The sequence below is a fragment of the Rana temporaria genome, chromosome 10 (genome assembly GCF_905171775.1).
Source record: "Rana temporaria chromosome 10, aRanTem1.1, whole genome shotgun sequence".
NCBI classification, from domain to species: domain Eukaryota; kingdom Metazoa; phylum Chordata; class Amphibia; order Anura; family Ranidae; genus Rana; species Rana temporaria.
Window position 1 is genome coordinate 149,195,379 of NC_053498.1, and position 25,068 is coordinate 149,220,446.

The following is a 25,068-nucleotide window of genomic DNA, read 5'->3' on the forward strand; positions in this document are numbered from 1 at the left end:
CGGGTCGGGGGCCTCCCATAGACGTGTGGTCGGGTCGGGGGGCCTCCCACAGACGCGTGGCCGGGTCGGGGGCCTCCCATAGACGCCGGGTCGGGGGCCTCCCATAGACGCGTGGTCGGGTCGGGGGCCTCCCATAGACGTGTGGTCGGGTCGGGGGCCTCCCATAGACGTGTGGTCGGGTCGGGGGCCTCCCATAGACGTGTAGCCTCTCCCATCCTCTGGAACTCGCTACCTCAACCTGTCCGGCTATCCCCTACTCCTGCTACCTTCAGGCGATCCCTGAAAACTCATCTCTTTAGGGAAGCCTACAGTTACAATCTTTTGTACCACCTGCCCCACCCTATTAGAGATTGTAAGCTCTTCTGCTTCTGTTTTTATATCATTTTGATATTTTCTGGGGCAGGAGGGGGGAGGGGCCCTTTCAGGTAGGCCGTACGGGGCCCCGTGATTTCTCACTGCAGACCTGCTCACTCAATTAAAAAATAGAAATAGAGGGGACTTTCTGACTTTGGCACAGTTGCGGGTTTTGCTGAATCCCCCCCCCCCCCCCCTCGATTGATTTTACTTTGTGCCCTTTAATATGACTGGAGCCCCAGCGGGAGATCTTTCTCGCGGTTCTCTGGGATTCCCATTTATATATATATAGAAGCATCACACCGACACACCCCCACCCTCCCCAGGGGCGCTGTCTGGATATATTACTGCGCTCCGCGCCGTCTTCCTTTAATAATAAAAGGTCAGGTGGCTGAGAGTCTATTGGACCCCCGGGGGAGGGGAGGGGGGGCGCAATCCTCTATAAACAAATCACTCCATCGTCAATTACCTGCAGCAGCGGCTCCATAGATTACAACGGAGATGTGAGTCAGAAAGGCAACAATGTGACTCTTTAAGTCAACAGTCACTATGAGCCCCACTATGTACAGAGCTGGGAAAAAGTATTTACCCCCTTCCTGATTTGTTTTTTACATATATTTGTTGCACTTAAATAATTCCGATCAAACACATTTTCATATTAGACAAAGACAACGCGAGTAAATCCAAAATGGCGTTTTTAAATGATGATTTCATTTATTAGGGGGAAAAAAGCTGTCCAATCCTGCCTGGCCCCATGTGAAAAAGTAATTGCCCCCCTCCCCTCTTTGCTAAATCATGAATGCGATTAACCACATTTTATGGAAAGCCGAGTTAAAAGGGTTGTAAAGCCTCGTGTTTTTTCACCTTGATGCATCCTATCCTGGCCCCCGCGAGCCCCCGTTTTACTTACCCGAGACCTAAATCTCCTTGGGCGCGAACCTGCGTTGCTTTCGCCAAAAGCTCTAGTTGGCTCATTCATTGGATGATCGATTGGCAGCCATTGGCTTCCCCTCCTGTCAATCAAATCAATGACGCGGCGCCCCGAGGGGAAGGAAGCGCGCTTGCAAGATAACCCCCTTGGGAGAGCGCTTCCCAGAGGGGGGTTAGCTCTTGCGGGGAGGAGCCGAGACAGCCGCCGAGGGACCCCAGAAGACGAGGGGCAAGTATAACATGTTTGTTATTTAAAAAACAAATAAAACTAACCCATACAACCCTTTTAAATTTTACTTGCCCGATTACTGTCAGACCTGTTGAATCAAGAAATCACTGTCTGAGAAAGTGAAGCACGCTAAAAGATCTCAAAAAGCATCATGCCGCGATCCAAAGACATTCAAGAACAGATGAACCAAGTGGGGCTACAAAAGCCATTTCTAATGCCCTGTACACAAGGTCGGACTTTTCAACGGGAAAACCTCCGTCGGAAATTCCAGCAGAAAAAATAGAGAACCTGCTCCCTATCCAAGTCCGACGGAAATTCCAACGGAAAAAGTCAGATGGGGCATACACCCGGTCGGAATATCCGACGAAAAGCTCCCATAGGACTTTTTCTGTCGGAAATTCCGACCGTCTGTACGGGGCATAAGGCTTTGGGACTCCAGGATGAGTCCTCGTTGTGCTCCTGGAGGTCATAAAAAGAACCCAGAAGAACATCTAAAGACCTCCAGGCCTCTCTTGGCTCAGGTAAGGTCGGTGTTCAGGATTCAACAATAAGAAAGAGACGGGGCAAAAATGGCCTCCATGGGAGAGTTCCAAGGCCAAAGCCACTGCTGACCACAAAGAACACAAAAGGATCATTTACCAAAAAACATCTGGATCATCCCCAAGACCTTTGGGCAAATATTCTGTGGACTTTGTGTCTCTCACATAAAATCCCAATAAAATACATTTATGTTTTTGGTTGTAACATGAGAAATGTGGGAGATTTCAAGGGGTGTGAATACTTTTTCAAGGCACGGTACATTCACTTGGAATTACAGTTTAGAATATGATATTTGGACTTCACTGGTTGGACGCCGTATAATGAGTCCTCTGATTTGTTATGGGTCTCTATGCCGATCCATCTAATGCAGGCAGATTCATAGCTGGTGGAAGGGGGGGGGGGGGCAGCAGGAGCCTTCCTGGGTCCAATGGGACCAGACAATGTCAGTCACGTGACCACAATAAAGATCATTATCCTTGTGTTAGAACTTTGTGAATTTATCCCAAATCTTCCACAATCCAGAAAAATTTCAGAACTCACCGCCGTGCACATAGCCGTGTAGTGTGCAATCCGAGGGCCCCACCAGATGGATCAGACTGGACTGACTATATCCCACCGTGTACGGCTCTGGAAGAGAATTAAAAAAGAGGATATAAAACATCACAAATTTAGGATCAGGAGTTATAAACATACAGTGAAACCTCGGATTACGAGCATAATCGGTTCCAGGAGAATTCTCGTAATCCAAAGCACTCGCATATCAAAGCGAGTTTCCCCATAGATGTCAATGGAAACAAAAATAATTTTTTCCCCACTGACTTCAACAGCATGCAATACCGCATGTGGCCAGAGGTGGGGGAGAGCCTCGGGAACACTCGGAAAGGCCCGGGGACTAGAGGTCGACTGATATGGGTTTTTCTCTGGCCGATGCCGATATTTAGAAATCAGGGCGGCCGATGGCCGATATATATAGGCCGATTTTTTTATTTTTTTTGGTGGCACTGGATGGCACTAGCAGAAGGCACTTATTGGCACTGGCAGGTTGCACTGGATGGCACTGAAAGATGGTACTAGCAGATGGCACTGATTGGCAGGTGGCACTTATTGGCACTGGCAGGTGGCACTGACACTGGCAGGTGGAACTGATTGGCACTGGCAGATGGCACTGGCAGGTGGCACTAACAGGTGACACTGGCAAGTGGCACTGGTTGACACTGACTGGCAGGTGGCACTAATTGGCACTGGCAGGTGGCACTGGGTGGCAATAGTTAGCACTGGTTGGCATTGGCAGGTGGCACTGATGGCTTTAGTTGGCACTGGATCGCACTGGCAGGTGGCACTGGATGGAAGGTGGCAGTAATTGGCACTGGATGGTGGCACTGGCAGGTGGCATTGTCAGATGGCACTGGAGGTGGCACTAAACTTCAATTTTTTGAGCACCAGCCGCCACTTGTAAATTACATATTTACCGGCCTCTTTCCCCCACTCATCCTGCGACATCACCCTGTGTGTGTGCCCGCAGCAGAACTGTGGGGCAAATGGGGGGGGGGGAGTTAGGGGAATTCTGTGCTGCACAGTGATTAGGTTGTACCTGGGCACACCTGGCACACCCTGTGTGCACGCCTATGCAAGGGTCTCAAACTGGTAGCCCTTCAGCTGTTGCAGAACTACAAATCCCATGAGGCCTTGCAAGGCTGACCGTTACAACCATAACTCCCATAGGCAAAGGGCCACACCAGTTTGCGTCCCCTGCCCTATACGCTGCTCCCCAAAAGCACACAGGAAGGCGCCGGTCCGGCTGAAAATTGCGGAAAATTGAAAAAGAGGGGCGGGTGATTGCACACTAATGCTTGGAAAATCCAGGAGCTTTGCTGAAATCATCCGGAAGTAAAAAAAACATTCAAAGCAAAGAACAAATGTTGACGCTTTTCCAGGAAAAGTTCTTCACATTCGTTTTCCAGGAAATACCTGCCGCCGCCGCCGCCGCCCCGCCTATTCTTTGTATTCCGATAATTATAAAGGGCCCTGCAGCACCTCTCCAATGTCTTTGTACCTGTTCACAATAGTGAGTGAGCGCACGAGAGCGCGGCAGGCCACGCTACAATAACCATATATTCCTATCTGCATAATTAGGCGGCTTCTAACGAAAACCCGCCGTTCCAATAACTCCGATCCGCCGTCATTATACTCTCATGAATAAATCACTCGCCTTCGCCGCCTGAATGGTGCGACCGGAGGAGACGCCCCGCTAGAACCCGGCCGCTTTCCTCTACTGTAATTGTCCCTCTTTGCATGATAAGCTGCGGCGTCTAATACAATCAGAGAGGAAGATACGAGTCTGATCCTGACACGCGGACAAGTATTACCGCAAATCAATTAATGTGCACGCACCGCTGCGCGCAGCGAGCGACCCGGCTGAAAGGAGCCGTGTAAAGTGACACAGTCTCTGAATGCAGACTGAGCGCGTCTGCTGCCCCGAGAGTTCGGCTGCAATCTCACTATAGCGTTTTGTGAACGTGCGAAAAATTGCACGCATTTACGAAACGTGCAAAAAAAAAAAAAGCGTCGCGGAGGCACGCTTTTTCGTGCAACACATGTGGCAAAATGCACAGGTAAAAAAGCTTGGCGCCCCAAAAAAAAAAGTGTAAGTGCTACTTAACCACTTAAGGACCGCCTCCTGCACATATACGGCGGCAGAATGGCACGGCTGGGCACATGTACGTACCTGTACGTCCTCTTTAAGTGCCCAGCTGTGGGTCGCGGGCGCGCGAAGCTTCGTGACCGCGGAACCGATCGCCGCTGGAGTCCCGCGATCGGTCCCCGGAGCTAAAGAACGGGGAGAGGTGAGTGTAAAACACAGCTTCCCCGTTCTTCACTGTGACGCCGTCATTGATCGTGTGTTCCCTGATAAAGGGAAACACAATCAATGACGTCACACATCCAGCCCCGGCCCCCTACAGTTAGAAACACAGATGAGGTCACACTTAACCCCTACAGCGCCCCCTAGTGGTTAACTCCCAAACTGCAATTGTCATTTTCACAGTAAACAATGCATTTATATAGCATGTTTTGCTGTGAAAATGACAATTGTCCCAAAAATGTGTCAAAATTGTCCGAAGTGTCCGCCATAATGTCGCAGTCACAAAAAAAATCGCTGATCGCCGCCATTAGTAGTAAAAAAAAAAATTATTAATAAAAATGTAATAAAACTATCCCCTATTTTCTAAACACTATAAATTTTGCGCAAACCAATCGATAAACGCTTATTGCGATTTTTTTTACCAAAAATAAGTAGAAGAATACGTATCGGCCTAAACTGAGGGAAAAAAAAACTTTTTTTATATATTTTTAGAGGATATTTATTATAGCAAAAAGGAAAAAATATTGCATTTTTTTCAAAATTGTCGCTCTATTTTTGTTTATAGCGCAAAAAATAAAAACCGCAGAGGTGATCAAATACCATGAAAAGAAAGCTCTATTTGTGGGGAAAAAAAGGACGCCAATTTTGTTTGGGAGCCGCGTCGCACGCCCGCGCAATTGTCAGTTAAAGCGACGCAGTGCCGAATCGCAAAAAGGGGCAAGGTCCTTAACCTGCATATTGGTCCGGGTCTTAAGTGGTTAATGTTTCATTATTACTAATAATTCTTTAGACCAAATCGTGCAATTTCTGCTTTTTACTGTTGAAATCTTTGAACTCGACAAACAAGCACACAAGCACAGATCAGACGATACCGATCACTCACCTTTATTTTGTCTGTCTGAAGCAACAATAAAAAAAGGATACATTATGATTAAAATCATCAATTCATAATCAGTCATGTTTTTCTTGTTTTTTTTAATTGATGGTTTACAAAAATAAGAAAAAAAAAAGATGGATTTGATATAATCTATGGATAGCAGAGCTGCACGATTTTGGATGAAATGACAAAATTAGGATTTTTTTTTCTTAGAATAAAGATCACGATTCTCACGGCGTAACATCATCCTTCACATTATACAAAAAAAAAAAAAGGGGGCTAAATTTACGGTTTATTTTTGTATTCATTGAAGTGTATCCCCCCCCCCAAAAAAAAATGTATTTGAAAGACCGCTGTGACAGTGCGACATAAAATATTGAAAACAACCGCCATTTTATTCTCTAGAGTCTCTACTAATATATATAACTGTTTGGGGGTTCCAAGTAATTTTCAAGCAAAAAATACTGGATTTGTAACTTGTAAGCAACAAATGTCAGAAAAAGGCTTATAGCTAGATTCAGAAAGACTTAGGCTGGCGTATCAGTAGATACGCCAGCCTAAGTCTGAATTCACGCCGGCGCTAATTTAAGCGTATTCTGGTAACCAGATACGCTTACATTAGGCTCAGATACGAGCGGCGGAAGTGTCTTACACCATCGTATCCTAAAGTGTAATTTTTAGGCTGACCGCTAGGTGGCGCTGCCATTACGGCCGGCGTCGAATATGTAAATCACTAGATATGCCTATTCACGAACGTACGCCCGGCCGACGCAGTACAGATATGCCGTTTACGTAACGCATTATCAGGCCTAAAGTTATTCCATCAAATAGCTGGAATAGTAATGTTAAGTATGGCCGCCGTTCCTGCGTCGAAATTCTAAAATTTTACGTTGTTTGCGCAAGTCGTCCGTGAATAGGGATTTACGTCGTTTACGTCCACGTCAAACCCAATAGGACCGTGCGGTGTACTTTGCCGCAATGCACACTGGGATATGTACACGGACGGCGCACGCGCCGTTCGTAAATTACGTCAATCACGCAAGGTCACCCCCATTACCATAAAACACGCCCCCTCAGCTAAATTTGAATTAGGCGCGCTTCCGCCCGCCCGATTTACGCTACGCCGCTGTAACTTAGCAGGCAAGTACTTTGTGAATCATGTACTTGCCTCGCTAACTTACGGCGGCGTAGTGTAAACAAGATACACTACGCCGCCGCAACGCTACGCCTGCCTACCTGAATCTAGCTATTAGTCTTTAAGCGGTTAAACTGCCCTCATTTACAGACCAAAGTTCATTCATTTGATCTCCAAAAAAAAAAAAAAAAAAATGATACGTTTCCATTTCTTTCAGCGCTGAGCAACTTGTGATAAACTTTGCCAACTTCTTTTTTTTTTTTGACAGCTGTGAGCAGAGAACGGCTCTGCACTTGTTACGTGAATTGTGGAAATGCTGGATTAAGATCGTGGGGGGGTTGAATCAAGATCGCAATTTTTTTTAATGATTAATCGTGCAGGATAGTATGAAGAATGAAATATGAATATGGAAGATGGGAACATAGCATGCGAATGGGACATTAGTGGTTGCTCAGGGCGACGGCTAAATAAATTTGCTCTGGTTGTCATCAGCCACATTACAGCAGAACTTCAGTCATTTTTTCATCTTTTCATCTATTAAATCTTCTGCCCTTGTTGTTGTTTTAACTTTGGATAGTAAAACATTTTTTTTCTGCCAGTAAATCCCTTATACAGCCCACTTCCTGTTTTCTTTACACAGCCCACTTCCTGTTTTCTTTACACAGCCCACTTCCTGTTTTCTTTACACAGCCCACTTCCTGTTTTCTTTACACAGCCCACTTCCTGTTTTCTTTACACAGCCCACTTCCTGTTTTCTTTACACAGCCCACTTCCTGTTTTCTTTACACAGCCCACTTCCTGTTTTCTTTACACAGCCCACTTCCTATTTTCTTTACACAGCCCACTTCCTGTTTTCTTTACACAGCCCACTTCCTATTTCCTTACACAGCCCACTTCCTATTTTCTTTACACAGCCCACTTCCTGTTTTCTTTACACAGCCCACTTCCTATTTCCTTACACAGCCCACTTCCTGTTTCATGTCTGGTCATTAGCCTAGGCTTATGACATGTACATCTCCCTCTCTCTCTCTCTCTCCTGAGAGTTTGCCAGGAAGGGAGGGGGGGTGAGTCAAAGGGCCAATGAGAGCTGCAGAGCTGGAGGTGCGAACCTGTCTAAATCCAGGAAGTGAACAGGCAGAAGCTTCAGTTGCCCACAGTTAAAATGGCTGCAGCCAGTGCAGGGAGATTCCATGCATCTATTAATCCCCATTCACCTCCTTTCATCTCCAACCAGTGACCTCCCTAAAAATAAAAAACCCCCATAGATTTACCCAAAATCCCCCCCCCCCCTATTTTTTTATAAGTTGATTAACCACTTAAGGACCGCCCCAAGTACATATACTGTGGCAGGGCAGCCCTTAGGTGCAAAATCACCTTCGTGTAATTCCTGTGATTGGCTCTGGGGTGCGTGTGATGTGGGCAAATGGGGTTTGCGAGGTAGAATATGAAAGGCAGCCATTTATGGGCCCCCTGGTACCCTCTTTTTTTAGTGTTATGTATCATTTGTACTCCCCCCCCCCTTTTTTTTGCCGTTCACGGATATTTTATGGGGATTTAATTTTTTAGGGAAGCTACGGGTTGGAGGTGACGTGGGCGAATGGGGTTTGTGGGGTAGAATCTGAAAGGCAGCCGTTTATGGGTCCTCCTGGCTCCTGGCACCCTTTCCTTTAGTGTTATTTATCGTTTCCATCCCCCTTTTTTTTTGCCGTTTATGGATAATTTCGGGGGATTTTATTTCTTAGGGAAGCTACGGGTTGGAGGTGATGTGGGCAAACGGGGCTAGTGAGGTAGAATCTGGAAGGCAGCTCCTCCTGGTACCCTCTTTTTTTAGTGTTATGTATCATTTGTACTCTTCCACCCCCCCCTTTTTTATTTGCCGTTTATAGATAATTTATGGGGATTTTCTTTTCTTAGGGAAGCCAGAGGTTAGAGGCGATGGGGGCAAATGGGGTTTGTAAGGTAGAATATGAGAGGCAGCCATTTATGGGCCCTTCTGGTTCCCTTTTTTTTGGTATTATGTATCATTTGTACTGCCCCCCCCCCTTTTTTGCTGTTTACAGATCATTTATGGGGATTATTTATTTTTAGGGCAGCCACTGGTTGGAGGTGATATGGGCGAATGGGGTTTGTGGGGTAGAATCTGAGAGGCAGCCATTTATGGGCCCTTCTGGTACCCTCCTCTTTTTTAGTATTATGTATCATTTGTACTGCCCCCCCCTTTTTTTTTTTTGAGGGGACCGTTGGATAAAGAGGGTGGGTGGTCTTTCGAAGGTAGGGGGGGGGGGGTCAGTAGACTGGAAAAGGTACCCATGTTATGAATAGGTAATTCTATGTAGACTGTGGGGTATGAAATGCATTCTTACAGGAATACTACTGTTGATTTTTATTGGTTTTTGTTTTGTCTCGTTTCCTTTTTTCAAAAAATTTCCATTTCTAGGGTGGGCGGCGCCCGCCATCCCGGAATATGTATTATACGGCTCCATGCGTCGGTGTGAAGGAGATTTTATGACATTGTAACGATGGAAACGTCTCCGGAATATAAAAAGGTCCCTTTCTCATCACGAGACCCGCGAACGCGGCGACCTCGCACACCGCGCTCTACAGGACTACAGAAGTAACCAATATTGTCAGATTGCCTCTCCATGTCAATCCCCCCCCCGGGAGCTGCAAAACCAATAAAATATGGCGCCGACTGTACGGGAGGATCTGGTGACCGGAGAGATCTCAGAGGTACGAGGTAATAAAACGCTTTATTTGGAACATTCGATCTGAGGCCTGCGAGTTCTGTTTACCGCCTTCTTCATGGAAAGTAAACAAGGCCGCGTGTCCTGCAGGCGGGGGGGGGGGGGGGGGGGGGGCACGTGCGTTCCTTCCGATGCTTTACAGTGGAAACTGTAAACTTAAAATGGCAGGATCACCGCAGCTTGTATGAAAAATGAAACAAAGTAACAGAGTACTCGGGAAGAAAACATTTATGTTGTCCTGCTGAACGGATACCAACGTTGAAGGTTTTTGGACTCATTGGTCCGGTGTTCTCTTTGGACTTTCTATACATGTTTTCCAAACTTCAGGTCCCCCGATACAGAATTCTTAATCTAAACCTATTCCGCCATGGCCACAAAGGATATAAATCACTCTGTGTGCACCAAATGCCTTTATAAACCCAGATACTACCTTGTAAAAAGTAGCTGTACATAGCCTGTGCAGAGAGCGGAGCTGTGGGTGGGGTCCAGCAGGCTCCACCCACTACAGCCTGCCTGCAGAATGTTAGAAGAGGGGGGAGGAGGCAAGATCAGTCCCCCTGCACAAGGAGGGGGCAAAACTTTGGGAGGGGCCCAGCAGGCTCCACCCACGACAGTAAACTACAGGAGGGGGCGGAGACAAGACCAATCACCCTGTACAAGGAGAGAGAGGAGAGCTGTGGGAGGGGCCCACTACAGAAAACTACAGGAGGGGGCGGAGACAAGACCCGTCACCCTGCACAAGACGAGAGAGAAGAGCTGTGGGAGGGGTAGAGCAGGGTCCACCCACTACAGAAGGGGCGGTGACAAGACCAGTCCCCCTGCACAAGGAGAGGGAGCAAAACATTGGGAGGGGCCCAGCAGGCTCCACTCACTACAGAAAACTACAGGAGGGGGGCGGAGACAAGACCTGTCACCCTGCACAAGACGAGAGAGAAGAGCTGTGGGAGGGGCCCAGCAGGCTCCACCCACTACAGAAAACTACAGGAGGGGGGCGGAGACAAGACCTGTCACCCTGCACAAGACGAGAGAGAAGAGCTGTGGGAGGGGCCCAGCAGGCTCCACCCACTACAGAAAACTACAGGAGGGGGGCGGAGACAAGACCTGTCACCCTGCACAAGACGAGAGAGAAGAGCTGTGGGAGGGGCCCAGCAGTCTCCACCCACTACAAAAAACTACAGGAGGGCGCGGAGACAAGACCAGTCACCCTGTACAAGAAGAAAAAGCCGAGCTGTGGGAGGGGTCCAGCAGGGTTCACCCGCTACAGAAGGGGGCAGAGACAAGACAAGTCCCCCTACACAAGGATAGGAAGGAAAACATTGGGAGGGGCCCATCAGGCTCCTCCCACTACAGAAAACTAAAGAAGGGGGCGGTGACAAGACCAGTCACCATGCACAAGGAATAAAGACCCGAGCTGTGGGAGGGGCCCACTACAAAAAACTACAGGAGGGGGTGGTGACAAGACCAGTCACCCTGCACAAAAAGAGAGCAAAACTGTGGGAGGGGCCAAGCAGGCTCCACCAACTACAGCCTGCCTGCTGAAAATTGCAAGAGGGGGGCGGAGACCAGACCATTCCCCCTGCACAAGGAGAGAGTGCAGAGCTGTGGGAGGGGCCCCAGCAGGCTCCTCCCACTACAGAAAACTACAGAAGGGGGCGGTGACAAGACCAGCCACCCTGCACAAGGAGAGAGAGCCGAGCTGTGGGAGGGGCTCACTACAAAAAACTACAGGAGGGGGTGGTGACAAGACCAGTCACCCTGCACAAAAAGAGAGCATAACTGTGGGAGGGGCCCAGCAGGCTCCACCAACTACAGCCTGCAGAAAATTGCAAGAGGGGGTGGTGACCAGACCATTCCCCCTGCACAAGGAGAGAGTGCAGAGCTGTGGGAGGGGCCCAGCAGGCTCCACCCACTTCAAAAAACTATAGGAGGGTGGCGGAGACAAGACCTGTCACCCTGCACAAAGAGAGAGAGCAGAGCTGTGGGAGTTCAGCTCAATGTAAATATACATATTTATACATTTTCTGCTCTCCAAAAAAAAAAGAAAAAAGTAAAAAAATATATATATAAAAAATAAATAAAAAATAGCTCAGTTACATTTTCCACTTGGAGATCAACAAACGGAAAAGAACAAAGATGTCTGAACACAACGTTATCTGTCTGTGTACAAACCAAAGGAAATCATTTACCCCTTGTGAAATGTTGCTAGGCAACCGCCGCGCCTCTGCCCAAACACCCCGCCTGGCGCTCAAAGTTTAAAGCGAATGCAAAAATCACAGACTGGGGAAAAATGTATCTGCGGAAAATCAGAACTTTCATTCAGAAGTGTTATCAACATGAAAGTCGTTCTGCCTCGAAATGTTTTTCTTTTTTTTTTTTTGGCTTCACGTCTTCTCTCAGCTCCTCATCTCCGATAACAAGACCGCGTGCGGCGCTACATTTGGGTTCAACAACATTGCGGAGGCGCCGGAAACTCATCCCCAGAGTGTTAGAAGAATAAAGGAGAAGACAAAACCCGACAACATTAAAATGGGTCGACTGAATTTGTGTCTTAACCACTTCAGCCCTGGACCATTTTGCTGGTCAAAGACCAGCCCGCTTTTTGCGATTCGGCGCTGCGTCGCTTTAACTGACAATTGCGCGGTCGTGCGACGTGACTCCCAAACAAAATTGGCGTCCTTCCCCCCCCCCCCCCCCCCCCCCCCACAGATAGAGCTTTCTTTTGGTGGTATTTGATCACCTCTGCGTTTTTTTGTTTTTGTTTTGCGCTATAAACAAAAATAGAACGACAATTTTGAAAAAAAAAATGAATATTTTTTACTTTTTGCTATAATAAATATCCCCCAAAATATAAAAAAAAAAAATTTTTTCCTCAGTTTAGGCCGATACGTATTCTTCTACATATATTTGATAAAAAAAAAAAAAAATCGCAATAAGCGCTCATTGATTGCTTTGCGCAAAAGTTATAGCGTCTACAAAATAGGGGATAGTTTTATGGCATTTTTGTAAAAAAAATTTTTTTACTAGTAATGGCGGCGATCAGCGATTTTTTCGGTACTGTGACATTATGGCGGACACTTCGGACACTTTTAACACATTTTTGGGACCATTGGCATTTTTAGAGCGATCAGTGCTATAAAAATACATTGAATACTATAAAAATGCCACTGGCAGGGAAGGGGTTAACACTAGGGGACGGGGAAGGGGTTAAGTATGTTTCCTGGGTGTGTTCTAACTGTAGGGGGTGTGGCCTCACTAGGGGAAATGACTGATCGCTGTTCATACATTGTATCGCATTTCCCCCCTGACAGGACCGGGAGCTGTGTGTTTACACGGTTTGCAATCATGCGCGCCGGGATCAGGGACAAGCGGGGGGGCGCGCGCCCCTATTGGCTGCTGGGAGAGATGACGTATAGCTACGAGATCTCGCAGAGCCGACCTGCCGCCTATAACTTTTGCGCAAACCAATCAAACGCTTATTGCGATTTTGTTTTTATCAAAAATAGGTAGAAGAATACGTATCGGCCTAAACTGAGGAAAAAAAAATGTATTTATATATTTTTCGGGATATTTATTATAGCAAAAAGTAAAAAATATTGTTTTTTTCTTTTAAAATTGTCGCTCTATTTTTGTTTATAGCGCAGAGGTGACCAAAAGAAAGCTCTATTTGTAGGGAAAAAAAGGACGCCAATTTTGTTTGGGAGCCACGTCGCACGACCGCGCAATTGTCCGCTTGCCGACCAGCCGCCGCAGTATTACGGCAGTAGGTCGGCTCTGCCGATGGATTTCATTTATTAGTACCGTTTTATGGCTTTAATTTAAAATACTTTATTAAATTATATTATTTAAAAGTAAAAAAATTAAATAAAAAAATAATATATAAATCGGAAAGAATATATAATGTATTCGACTAGTATAGGCAGACCGTTATTATATATGTATATCTGTTGGACATAGGGGAAATCCCTGTAAGATGAATATAAAACAATAAAATAATATTATACCAAAAAAAAATTATATATATATATATATATATATATATATATATATATATATATATATATATATATATATATATATATATATATATATACACATACACATACACATACACATATACACACACACACACACACACACATCTATAAAAAAAAGTATTAAAATTATATATATATATATATATATATATATATATATATATATATATATATATATATATATATATATATATATATATATATATATATATATATATATATATATATATATATATATATATATAATTTTTTTTTTCTCAGTGGGGGTGGGGGTGGGGGAGGGATGAGAGAACCTCAAGAGCCTGGTCTTTAGAGAGGAGTGCCCTATAGGATAGATTTATTTCTGTGTAAATGTGTTTTTTTTTATATATATATAATGTATTGTATACTTTTTAAAAATATATGAAATGCTTATAGGTGTATAAAAATGTTATAAAAATAGTTGAACATAAATTGTATTATTTAGTTTGAACTTATTAAATGAAATCAAATTAATATCAATAAATTGATTTAAATTTATGAATTACATTTTTATTAACATTTTAGGGGTTTAATTTATTAATACGATTTTATGGATTTTATGGATTTAATTTGTTAACATTTTACAGCTATAATTTAAACGACTTTAATACATTTTATTGATTTGTTTAGGTCTATTAAATCAAATTAATATCAATATATTGATTTAAAATGTATTAATAACATTCTGTTGATTTATTTTGAAATTACATTTTTTTTTGTAGAATTAATTTTTTATTAAAATTATTATTAACTTTTATAGATTTAATTTATTACGTTAATAAATGTTATTCATTAATTTATAGTTTACATTTATTAAACGGATTTTATTGATTGAATGTATCCATTTATTGAAAAAAATCTAATTAAAAACAGATAAAAACACTTGTGCGCCCCCTCACCTGGGTTAATGACGGTAACAATGCTGTCGCCATTTCTCAGTTTGGTTTCCAGACGATCCAGTTTCTGATTTTCGTACCTCTTCTTCCCCTCCTCCTCTTTTCCTTCATTCTCGTACTGAAAATACAACAGATTTTTATCTTTAAAAACAAAAACAAAATAATAATAATAATAAAAAAAAAAAAAATCGATCATTTATTTATAAACATGATTAAAAGCGATTGGTATAGTTATGATATGCACTTGCTGATACAGTGTCTCACAAAAGTAAGTACACCCCTCACATTTGTGTAAATCTTTTCTTGTGACAACACTGAAGAAATTACACTTTGTATCTACAATGTTGTGTAGTGAGTGTACAGCTTGTATAACAGTGTCAATTTGCCGTCCCCTCAAAATAACTCAACACACAGCCATTAATGTCTAAACCGCTGGCAACAAAAGTCAGTACAAATTGGGCTCCAATTAGCCATTTCCCCTCCCCCGGTGTCATGTGACTCGTTAGTGTGACAAGGTCTCAGGTGTGAATGGGGAGCAGGTGTGTTAAATTTGGTGTTATCGCTCTCACTCTCTCATACTGGTCACTGGAAGGACAACATGGCCCCTCATGGCAAAGAACTCTCTGAGGATCTGATATAAAGAATTGTGTCTCTACATAAAGATGGCCGAGGATATAAGAAGATCGCCAAGACCCTGAAACTGATCTGCAGCACGGTGGCTAAGACCATCCAGCGGTATAACAGGACGTGTTCCCCTCCCCCCGCCATGGTCCACCAAAGAAGTTGAGGTCACGTGCTCAGCGTCATATCCAGAGGTTGTCTTTGGGAAACAGACGTATGAGTGCTGCCAGCACTGCTGCAGAGGGTGAAGGGGTGGGGAAGAGGTCAGCCTGTCAGTGCTCAGACCATACGCTGCACACTGCATCAAATTGGTCCTCATGGTGATCTTCCCAGAAGGAAGCCTCCTCTAAGGATGATGCACAAGAAAGAGCCGCAAAACACTTTGCTGAAGACATTGTGAGATATTGTATGCATACTTATGTTATAGGTTTATTTGATAGAATGTCATGATTAGAAGCAGACAAACCTACACCCTGAAGAAGCCCAGTGGGCGAAACATGTCGGGAGTTTGCCTACCATGTCAAGCGGGAACTGTACAATTTGAGTCCCTAACTGTGTATATAATATTAACCACTTGCTTACTGGGCACATATACCCCCTTCCTGCCCAGGCGAAATTTCAGCTTTCGGCACTGTTGCGCTTTAAATACAAATCGCGCGGTCGTGCGATGTGGCTCCCAAACAAAATTTACGTCCTTTTTTTCTCACAAATAGAGCTTTTTTTTGGTGGTATTTGATCACCTCTGCGGTTTTTATTGTTTGCGCTATAAACAAAAATAGGAGCGACAATTTTGAAAAACAAACACAATATGTTTTACTATAATAAATATCCCAATTAAAAAAAAAAAAAAGTTCTCAGTTTAGGCCAATACGTATTCTTCTACATATTTTTGGTAAAAAAAAAAATAATAAAAAAAAAAAAAAAAAAAAAAATCGCAATAAGCGTATAGTGATTGGTTTGCGCAAAAGTTATAGCGGCTACAAAATAGGGGATAGAATTCTGACATTGTCTTCTATTTTTTTTTTTTACTAGTAATAGCGGCAATCTGCGATTTTTGTCAGGACTGCGATATTGCGGCGGACACATCGGACACATTTTTGGGACCATTTCACATTTATACAGCGAACAGTGCTATAAAAATGCATTGATTACTGTATAAATGTGACTGGCAGGGAAGAGGTTAATACTAGGGGCGAGGAAGGGGTTAAATGTGTATCCTGGGAGTGATTCTTGTAAGCTCCTTGAGGGTGGGAGACGGATGTAGGCTCCTTGGGGGGGGGGGGTTGCCGATGTAGGCTCCTTGGGGGTTGCCGATGTAGGCTCCTTGGGGGGGCCGATGTAGGCTCCTTGGGGGGGACTGGTGTAAGCTCCTTAAGGGGGGGGGGACTGATGTAGGCTCCTTAAGGGGGGGGACTGATGTAGGCTCCTTAAGGGGGGGGGACTGATGTAGGCTCCTTAAGGGGGGGGGACTGATGTAGGCTCCTTAAGGGGGGGGGGCTGATGTAGGCTCCTTAAGGGGGGGGGACTGATGTAGGCTCCTTAAGGGGGGGGGACTGATGTAGGCTCCTTAAGGGGGGGGAGACTGATGTAGGCTCCTTAAGGGGGGGGAGACTGATGTAGGCTCCTTAAGGGGGGGGGAGACTGATGTAGGCTCCTTAAGGGGGGGGGGGACTGATGTAGGCTCCTTAAGGGGGGGGGGACTGATGTAGGCTCCTTAAGGGGGGACGACTGATGTAGGCTCCTTAAGGGGGGGGGACTGATGTAGGCTCCTTAAGGGGGGGGGACTGATGTAGGCTCCTTAAGGGGGGGGACTGATGTAGGCTCCTTAAGGGGGGGGGCTGGTGTAGGCTCCTTAAGGGGGGGACTGGTGTAGGCTCCTTAAGGGGGGGGGGACTGGTGTAGGCTCCTTAAGGGGGGGGGGACTGATGTAGGCTCCTTTAGGGGGGGGGGAACTGATGTAGGCTCATTGGGGGCAGGGACAGATGTAAGCTGCTTGAGGGCAGGGACGGATGTAGGCTCTTTGGGGGCAAGGACTTAAGACCCATTTCCCACTAATGCAATGCCAGACATCGCATTTGATTCACAGGGTTCCCGCATCGCACCAGTGTGAACCGAGCCTGAGGGCAGTAACGGATGCACGCTCCCTGGGGGCAGGGACGGATGCACGCTCCCTGGGGGCAGGGACGGATGCACGCTCCCTGGGGGCAGGGACAAATGCACGCTCCCTGGGGGCAGGGACATATGCACGCTCCCTGGGGGCAGGGACAAATGCACGCTCCCAGGGGGCAAGGACGGATGCACGCTCCCAGGGGGCAAGGACGGATGCACGCTCCCAGGGGGCAAGGACGGATGCACGCTCCACTGGGGGCAGGGACGGATGCATGCTCCCTGGGGGCAGAGAAGGATGCACGCTCCTCGGGGGCAGAGAAGGATGCACGCTCCTCGGGGGCAGGGACGGATGCACGCATACAGTATGCAAATAGCTCTATAAAAATCCCTAAAACCTATGAATCTGTGCGAGAGCACACCACAATGGAAGTGGAGAAAATATTGCAGGTGCAAATGTTGTTGTGCTGGAGACCATTCAAAAGGGAACAATCTGTGGTCAATCTGTGGTAAAAGCCATGAGAAAAGTAAACCATTCTGTATAAACATAATTCAGTTCCAGGTGGAGTTGCCCTTTATAAAAAAAAAAGAAGTTGGCGCGCGTTCACCGTAACATGTTTGGCAGGAGGAGAAGCTTCTGGCGGGTGACTCACAGCTGTAGCGCTGTCACACTTCTCTTCAGTCTGAGGTCGGGATTCTTCCAAACGGAAAATAAATAACACGTTGCCAGCCGTGTGACTTCCCCCCCCCCCCCCACCTGCAGAGATCACATTCACACAGGAAAAAAAAAAAGTGTGAAAACTAAAAAAAAACAACACAACAACAAAAGATCGAGTAACTTCGATCGCGCCTTCCGTCTAACTAAGGAGGACGATCGCTTCTGGAAGTCATCATTAAAAGGGTCTGTCCACTTCATGGTGAAATTTGCATAGAACCCCCACAGGAGAAAGGAGCGTTTGATTGGAGCAATATGGAGGGGGGGGGGCAATTATGGGTTGGAGAGTGGCGGGGGGGGGCCCATTTAAATGGATCAGACTTCATAGTGAAATCTCAGTAATTTCCTAGGCCAGAGTTTCTCAACCGGGGTGCCATCTGGGGGTGCCGTGTTGTGTCCGGGATTTTTGCACTGTGGACCGACCACTAGTACCACGGAAAGGCAGGACACTAATCTGGAGGTGGGCGGCGTTCAACTATGATGTAGAAGGGGGGGGGGGACTGATGTAGGTAAGAATCAGATGTGGGGGGGGGGGGCGGGTGTTCAACTGAGGAGTTTGATGTGAAAAGGGGGAACCAAGGACTGTAATGTGAAGGGGATTTATGGAGAACTGAGGACACTGATGAAAAAAAAGGGGGGGGGGACATATTACAAGGGATGTTTACATTCCCTGTAATAGGAACATAATTAAAATATATATATATATATATATATATATATATATATATATATATATATATATATATATATTTTTTTTTTTTTTATTATAATTTTTTGAAGGAAAAACATAAAAATTAAAAAGTAAAATAAATAAGAAAGAAAGAAAACAATTTGATAAAAAAAATGTAGGGTATATTTTGTTTTTATCTTTTTTTTCCAGTATAATTCTTTATTCCAATTTTTTTTCCCCCCATTTATAACAAAACCTATACGCAATAACAAGGACGTGAATAAACCTACCGTATATACTCGAGTATAAGTTAACCCAAATATAAGTCGAGGCACCTAATTTTACCACAAAAAAACTGGGAAAACGTATTGACTAGTATAAGCCTAGGGTGCCCATCTGCATGCCTCACTGTGCCCATGCCTAGACTACCGTTTAACATGGGAGTCTATGGAAGGGGTGCCCGGGTTTCAAAAATCGGGGCTACATGTGTGCCAAGTTTGGGGTCCAGGGAGGTACCGGATCCCCAAAGTTACCGGAGAAATTACCATTTAACATAGGTGTCAATGGAAGGGGTGCCCGGCTTTGAAAAATCGGTGCTCCCCGGCCATAGGTCCCCCGGACAACAAACTTTGCACACTTGTAGAGGAAGAGTGGGGCTACGTGTATGCCAAGTTCCGGGTTCAGAGGACCTACGGCCGGCCGGGACCGGGTCCCCAAAGTCCGGGAGATCAGGTGCAAAAAGGTGACTCGAGAGTATAAGCCTTCTTTTGGTGGTATTTGATCACCTCTGCGGTTTTTATTTTTTGCGCTATAAACAAAAATAGAGCGACAATTTTGAAAATAATGCAATATTTTTTACTTTTTGCTATAATAAATATCCCCCAAAAATATATAAAAAAAATTTTTCTCAGTTTAGGCCGATACGTATTCTTCTAAATATTTTTGATAAAAAAAAAAAAAAAATCGCAATAAGCGTTTATCGATTGGTTTGTGCAAAATGTATAATGTTTACAAAATAGGGGATAGTTTTATTGCATTTTTATAAAAAAAATAAATCATTTTCTACTAATGGCGGCGATCAGCGATTTTTTTCATGACTGCGACATTATGGCGGACACATCGGACAATTTTGACACATTTTTGGGACCATTGTCATTTTCACAGCAAAAAAATTCTATAAAAATGCACTGATTACTGTGAAAATTACAATTGCAGTTTGGGAGTTAACCACAAGGGGGTGCTGAAGGGGTTATGTGTGACCTCATATGTGTTTCTAACTGTAGGGGGCGGGGCTGGACGTGTGACGTCAGTGATCGCCTTTCCCTATATCAGGCAACAGACGATCAATGACACTGCCACAGTGAAGAACGGGGAAGCTGTGTTTACACACAACTCTCCCCGTTCTTCAGCTCCGGAGACCGATCGCGGGACTCCGGCGGCGATCGGGTCTGCGGGTCCCACAACCATTTATTCATAAGTCCTTCAGTTTATAGTTCATATAAAAAGATTTTAGCGATGCGATTGGTTGTTGTGTAATCATAAAATGTCTATCCACCAATGAAAGCCTCCACAAGGGGATTAGAAGCAAAATCCATCAGGAGCTCCAGAGTAGAAAAGAGAAGAGAGGCGCCTCTAAGTGTAGCTAAATGTGTATATTCTAAGTGTTGCTAAATGTTGTCCCTTCATTAAATGTAACCATATTGCTACACTTAGAGGCGCCTCTCTTCTCTTTTACCGTGTTTCCCCGAAAATATGCCCGGGTCTTATATTAATTTTGGCAACCTAGAACACACTAGGGCTTATTTTCGGGGGATGTCTTATTTTTTTACGGTATGTTCAATGATCTTAAAGTGGTTGTAACGCAAACATTTTTTTTTTCCCTTTAAAGCATAATAGAATGCATAGTGCTTCTGCTGTGTCAATTATCCATCTCATGTGTCCCCCCTCCCCCCTCCCTGTCAGATCAGGACCTAAAAAGCTTCTTAAAATCCATCCTTAAAGATTTATGCAATTACATTTAAAGGAATTGTGCCGATGTGGGGTGCAGCATGTCTCCCTTTGTAATGGTTTTGTGGGAAATACCTTTCTTGCAGCTTACCTGGTGGTCGCATGGTCTCCCTTGGGCTATTCTTCTCTGCTCCGAGATCCCCGCTCTGCTCCGTGCACTGGAAGGGAAGGCCGCAGGCGTCAGATGGGAGAAGAGCGGAGGAGGGGGGAGCTGGTGTCCCGCTGGCATCTGTCTGCTCCGTGCGCTGAGGAGGTAGGGGCTGTGGGCATCGGGCGCGAGGAGAGCGAAGGGGGGAGCCGCTGTCCCGCTGGCATCTGTCTGCTCCGTGCACTGGGGAGGGGGGGCTGTGGGCATCGGGCGGGAGGAGAGAAGAGGGGGGAGCCGCTGTCCCGCTGGCATCTGTCCACGCTCCGTGCGCTGAGGAGGGAGGGGCTGCGGGCATCGGGCGGGAGGAGAGCAGAGGGGGGGAGCCATTGTCTCACTGGCATTGGCCCTCTTTGTGGACTGGGGAGGGGGGCGGCTGTCAGCCAGGAGGAGAGGAGAAGACCTCTGCAAGGTAGATTACGGTAAAAAAAAAATAATACATTTTACTAGGGCTTATTTTCAGGGTAGGGCTTATATTGCAGCCCTCCCCGAGAATCATGCTAGGTCTTATTATCGGAGTAGGTCTTATTTTTGGGGAAACAAGGTATACTCAGTGGTGACATGACGCTGCTCTTATATCAAGACATCGCTTGTATATCAAGGCAACATTTATTAAAACATTTTGCTTGTCTTGCAAAATGCTCTCAAACCAAGTTACTCTCAATCCAAGGTTTTACTGTACAGTATACTGTTTGGGGGTCCTAAGTAATTTTCTAGGAAAAAAAAAAAAAAAAAAGACTGCTGACTTTTACATGTATGCGAGGAATGTCAGGATTCGCCCCGGACTGGAAGTGGTTAAAATAAAAAATAAAATAAAATTTTAATGAACCCCGACGACACGAGTCTGAGTCTATATTTAGCGGTCATGGAAAGCAAGATGTAGATGTGAAGATATCTCACAGGATGCAAATGGCGTGATAATTGACGCACACGTGACTGCGATCGCTGCTATACACAAATCCCCCGTGTTTACAGCAGTGGAAAATTTTCAGCCAGTTTTCCACCAAAAGTGTCTTTATTTCTGCTTAGTTATCAAGTACGTTCTGCAACGGAAAATGGGAGTCAGCCGGCCAAGAAAGAAAAACGATCGGGCTGGGACTTGAGGGCCGGAGTGGATTTTTGATTTTTTACAGGAAGAATTTGGTCGCGCTTTCGCATTCCCCCGCTCTGGATTTATGGCTCTTCTACGGTCTAACAATAAAATTTCATTTAAACAGAAGAAATTCCATTTGGTTAGCACAGAGAAAATGGGAACAATTTAAGGGTAAATCCGCCCTACAAAGATCAAAAAAAAGCAGGGGCAAAAGAGAAGAAAGGCAGGGGCAAAAGGGAAGAAAAACAAGGGGCAAAGGGAAGAAAAACAAGGGGCAAAGGGAAGGAAAACAGGGGGGCAAAGGAAGAAAAGAAGGGGCAAAGGAAGAAAAGAAGGAAGGAATGGAAAAGGACTGAATGGGCAAATTAAAGAATGAATGAATGCGCGAATGAAGAAGGAAAGGGGAAAGGGGAAAGGAGGAAGGAAAGGGGAAAGGAGGAAGAAAAGGGGGAAAGGAGGAAGAAAAGGGGAAAAAGGGGAAAGGAGGAAGAAAAGGGGAAAGGAGGAAGAAAAGGGGAAAGGAGGAAGAAAAGGGGAAAGGAGGAAGAAAAGGGGAAAGGAGGAAGAAAAGGGGAAAGGAGGAACGGAGGAAGAAAGGGGGAACGGAGGAAGAAAGGGGGAACGGAGGAAGAAAGGGGGAACGGAGGAAGAAAGGGGGAACGGAGGAAGAAAGGGGGAACGGAGGAAGAAAGGGGGAACGGAGGAAGAAAGGGGGAACGGAGGAAGAAAGGGGGAACGGAGGAAGAAAGGGGGAAAGAAGGAAGAAAGGGGGAAAGAAGGAAGAAAGGGGAAAAAGAAGGAAGAAAAGGGAAAAGGAAGGAAGAAAAGGGAAAAGGAAGGAAGAAAAGGGAAAAGGAAGGAAAGAAGGATGAAAGGGGAAAAGGAAGGAAAGAAGGAAGGTATGGACAAAGGAAAGGGAAAAAGGAAAGGGTGAAGGAAGGTGCTTTATTTTATTAATTGATTTTGCGGTGTGGGTCTGACTCAAGCTGCATTATTCTGTTGCCATTCTCATCAGTAATGGGGCAAAGGAAAGAATGGGCAAAGGAAGGAAGCAATGGCAAAGGTTACAATGAGTGGGCAAAGAAAGGAAGGACGGAAGGAATGGGCAAAGAAAAAAATGAAGCAATGAAAGCAAGAAGAAAGGGGCAAAAGGGAAGAAAAGAAGGGTCAAAAGGGAAGAAAAGAAGGGGCAAAAGGGAAGAAAACAAGGGGCAAAAGGGAAGAAAACAAGGGACAAAGGGAAGAAAACAAGGGGCAAAGGGAAGAAAACAAGGGTGGGGGAAGGGAAAGAAGGAAGTTATGGGCAAATTAAAGAATGAATGAATGGGCGAATGAAGAAGGAAAGAAAGGGAAAAGGAAGGAAATGGGAAAAAAGGAAGGAAAGGGGAAAGAAGGAAGAAAGAGGGAAAAGGAAGGAAAGAAAGAAGGATGAAAAGGGAAAAAGAAAGGAAAGAAGGATGAAAAGGGAAAAGGAAGGAAAGAAGGATGAAAAGGGAAAAGGAAGGAAAGAAAGAAGGATGAAAAGGGAAAAGGAAGGAAAGAAGGATGAAAAGGGAAAAGGAAGGAAAGAAGGATGAAAAGGGAAAAGGAAGGAAAGAAGGAAGGAATGGACAAAGGAAAGGGAAAAGGGAAAGGGTGAAGGAGGGTGCGTTATTTTATTAATTGATTTTGCGGTGTGGGTCTGACTCAAGCTGCATTATTCTGTTGCCATTCTCATCAATATAAATGTAGGATGTAAAGCTGTAAATGGAGGACGTGTCGCCATGGCTGCTTCAGAAAGAACTCGTTGTCGCTGCATTTTCCCGGTCCTCAGTGGAGGGAACCTACAGGGAGCGCACAGCAGATCACAGCTTCTTTGATATTCAGGCTTTACGGCTTTGATTTGAGGCGCTGACGCCTTCCTATAAGACAGCCAGCCGATCAATGTAATTTGCAGTGCTGTAATTTGCCGAGTTGTATAGAGATGACTGGCAATACGACATGCCTTTGATGCAGGGTGACAATAAAACAAGTCTTTTTTTTTTTGGCACAACTCAATCACAGCTTCTAATATTTTAATTCTAACCTCGGCATCAGGGACTTGCGTTGTGTGTGCCAGGCGCTGGCAAGCCTCCTCCATCCAGCAGCCATATTGTGATACAACGTGTTCGGTGCTCAGTGGGACAGCACAATGAAAGGTCTGCGCTCTCCACATCGGAGCCAAGAAAACAGAGAACACCACGGTGAGAGGGACGCCGACGGCTGGATTAGGTTTATGGCTATGGATGAGGATCACCACATGAAAACAATGGCTCACTTAAAGATAAGTTGTGGGGTTCCCAAAACAACCCTCAATCCTCGGGCAGAATTTGCAATATGTCCGCATTTCCAAAACTCACAATGGGGCTTAAACTGAATATGTCCCAATGTATCTCGAAGGTGCAAATGTGCCTCATAAGAAGATCTTTACAGAGCCCCGAGTTCCCCAAAAGCATGGAAACAAATGTGTTACCGGTCACACACCTGGTTCATCGAAAATGATATTGGGTCTGGGATGAAAAGTAACATTTCTGTCTTTGCAGATGACACCAAGCTATGCAGCGGAATAACGTCCTTACAGGATGTCTCCAATTTACAAGCCGGCCTCAATGCTCTGTCTGATTGGGCGACGAGGTTTAATGTTGATAAATGTAAAGTTCTGCACTTGGGGGCGAAGAATATACATCATACATACTAGGGGGGAGTACAACTGGGGGGATCTGTAGTGGAGAAGGATCTGGAGGGGATCCGTAGTGGAGAAGGATCTGGGGGGATCCGTAGTGGAGAAGGATCTGGGGGGGATCCGTAGTGGAGAAGGATCTGAGGGGGATCCGTAGTGGAGAAGGATCTGAGGGGGATCCGTAGTGGAGAAGGATCTGAGGGGGATCCGTAGTGGAGAAGGATCTGAGGGGGATCCGTAGTGGAGAAGGAACTGAGGGGGATCCGTAGTGGAGAAGGATCTGGGGGGGATCCATAGTGGAGAAGGATCTGGGGGGGATCCATAGTGGAGAAGGATCTGGGGGGGATCCATAGTGGAGAAGGATCTGGGGGGGATCCATAGTGGAGAAGGATC

The 25,068-nt window shown here is 45.4% G+C and overlaps 1 protein-coding gene across 1 annotated transcript in view; it reads right to left on the reverse strand.

Annotated features, from left to right (window-relative positions):
* The window catches only part of ACOT7 (acyl-CoA thioesterase 7), a 173,588-nt gene that overhangs the window by 87,693 nt on the left and 60,827 nt on the right, over positions 1-25,068 (reverse strand). Inside the window, exons 4-6 of the mRNA XM_040326711.1 lie at positions 14,624-14,738; positions 5,797-5,811; positions 2,594-2,680 (exon numbers count right to left, since the gene is read on the reverse strand). Coding sequence (XP_040182645.1) covers positions 2,594-2,680; positions 5,797-5,811; positions 14,624-14,738 — 217 coding nt within the window. The remainder of the gene's footprint in view (positions 1-2,593; positions 2,681-5,796; positions 5,812-14,623; positions 14,739-25,068) is intronic.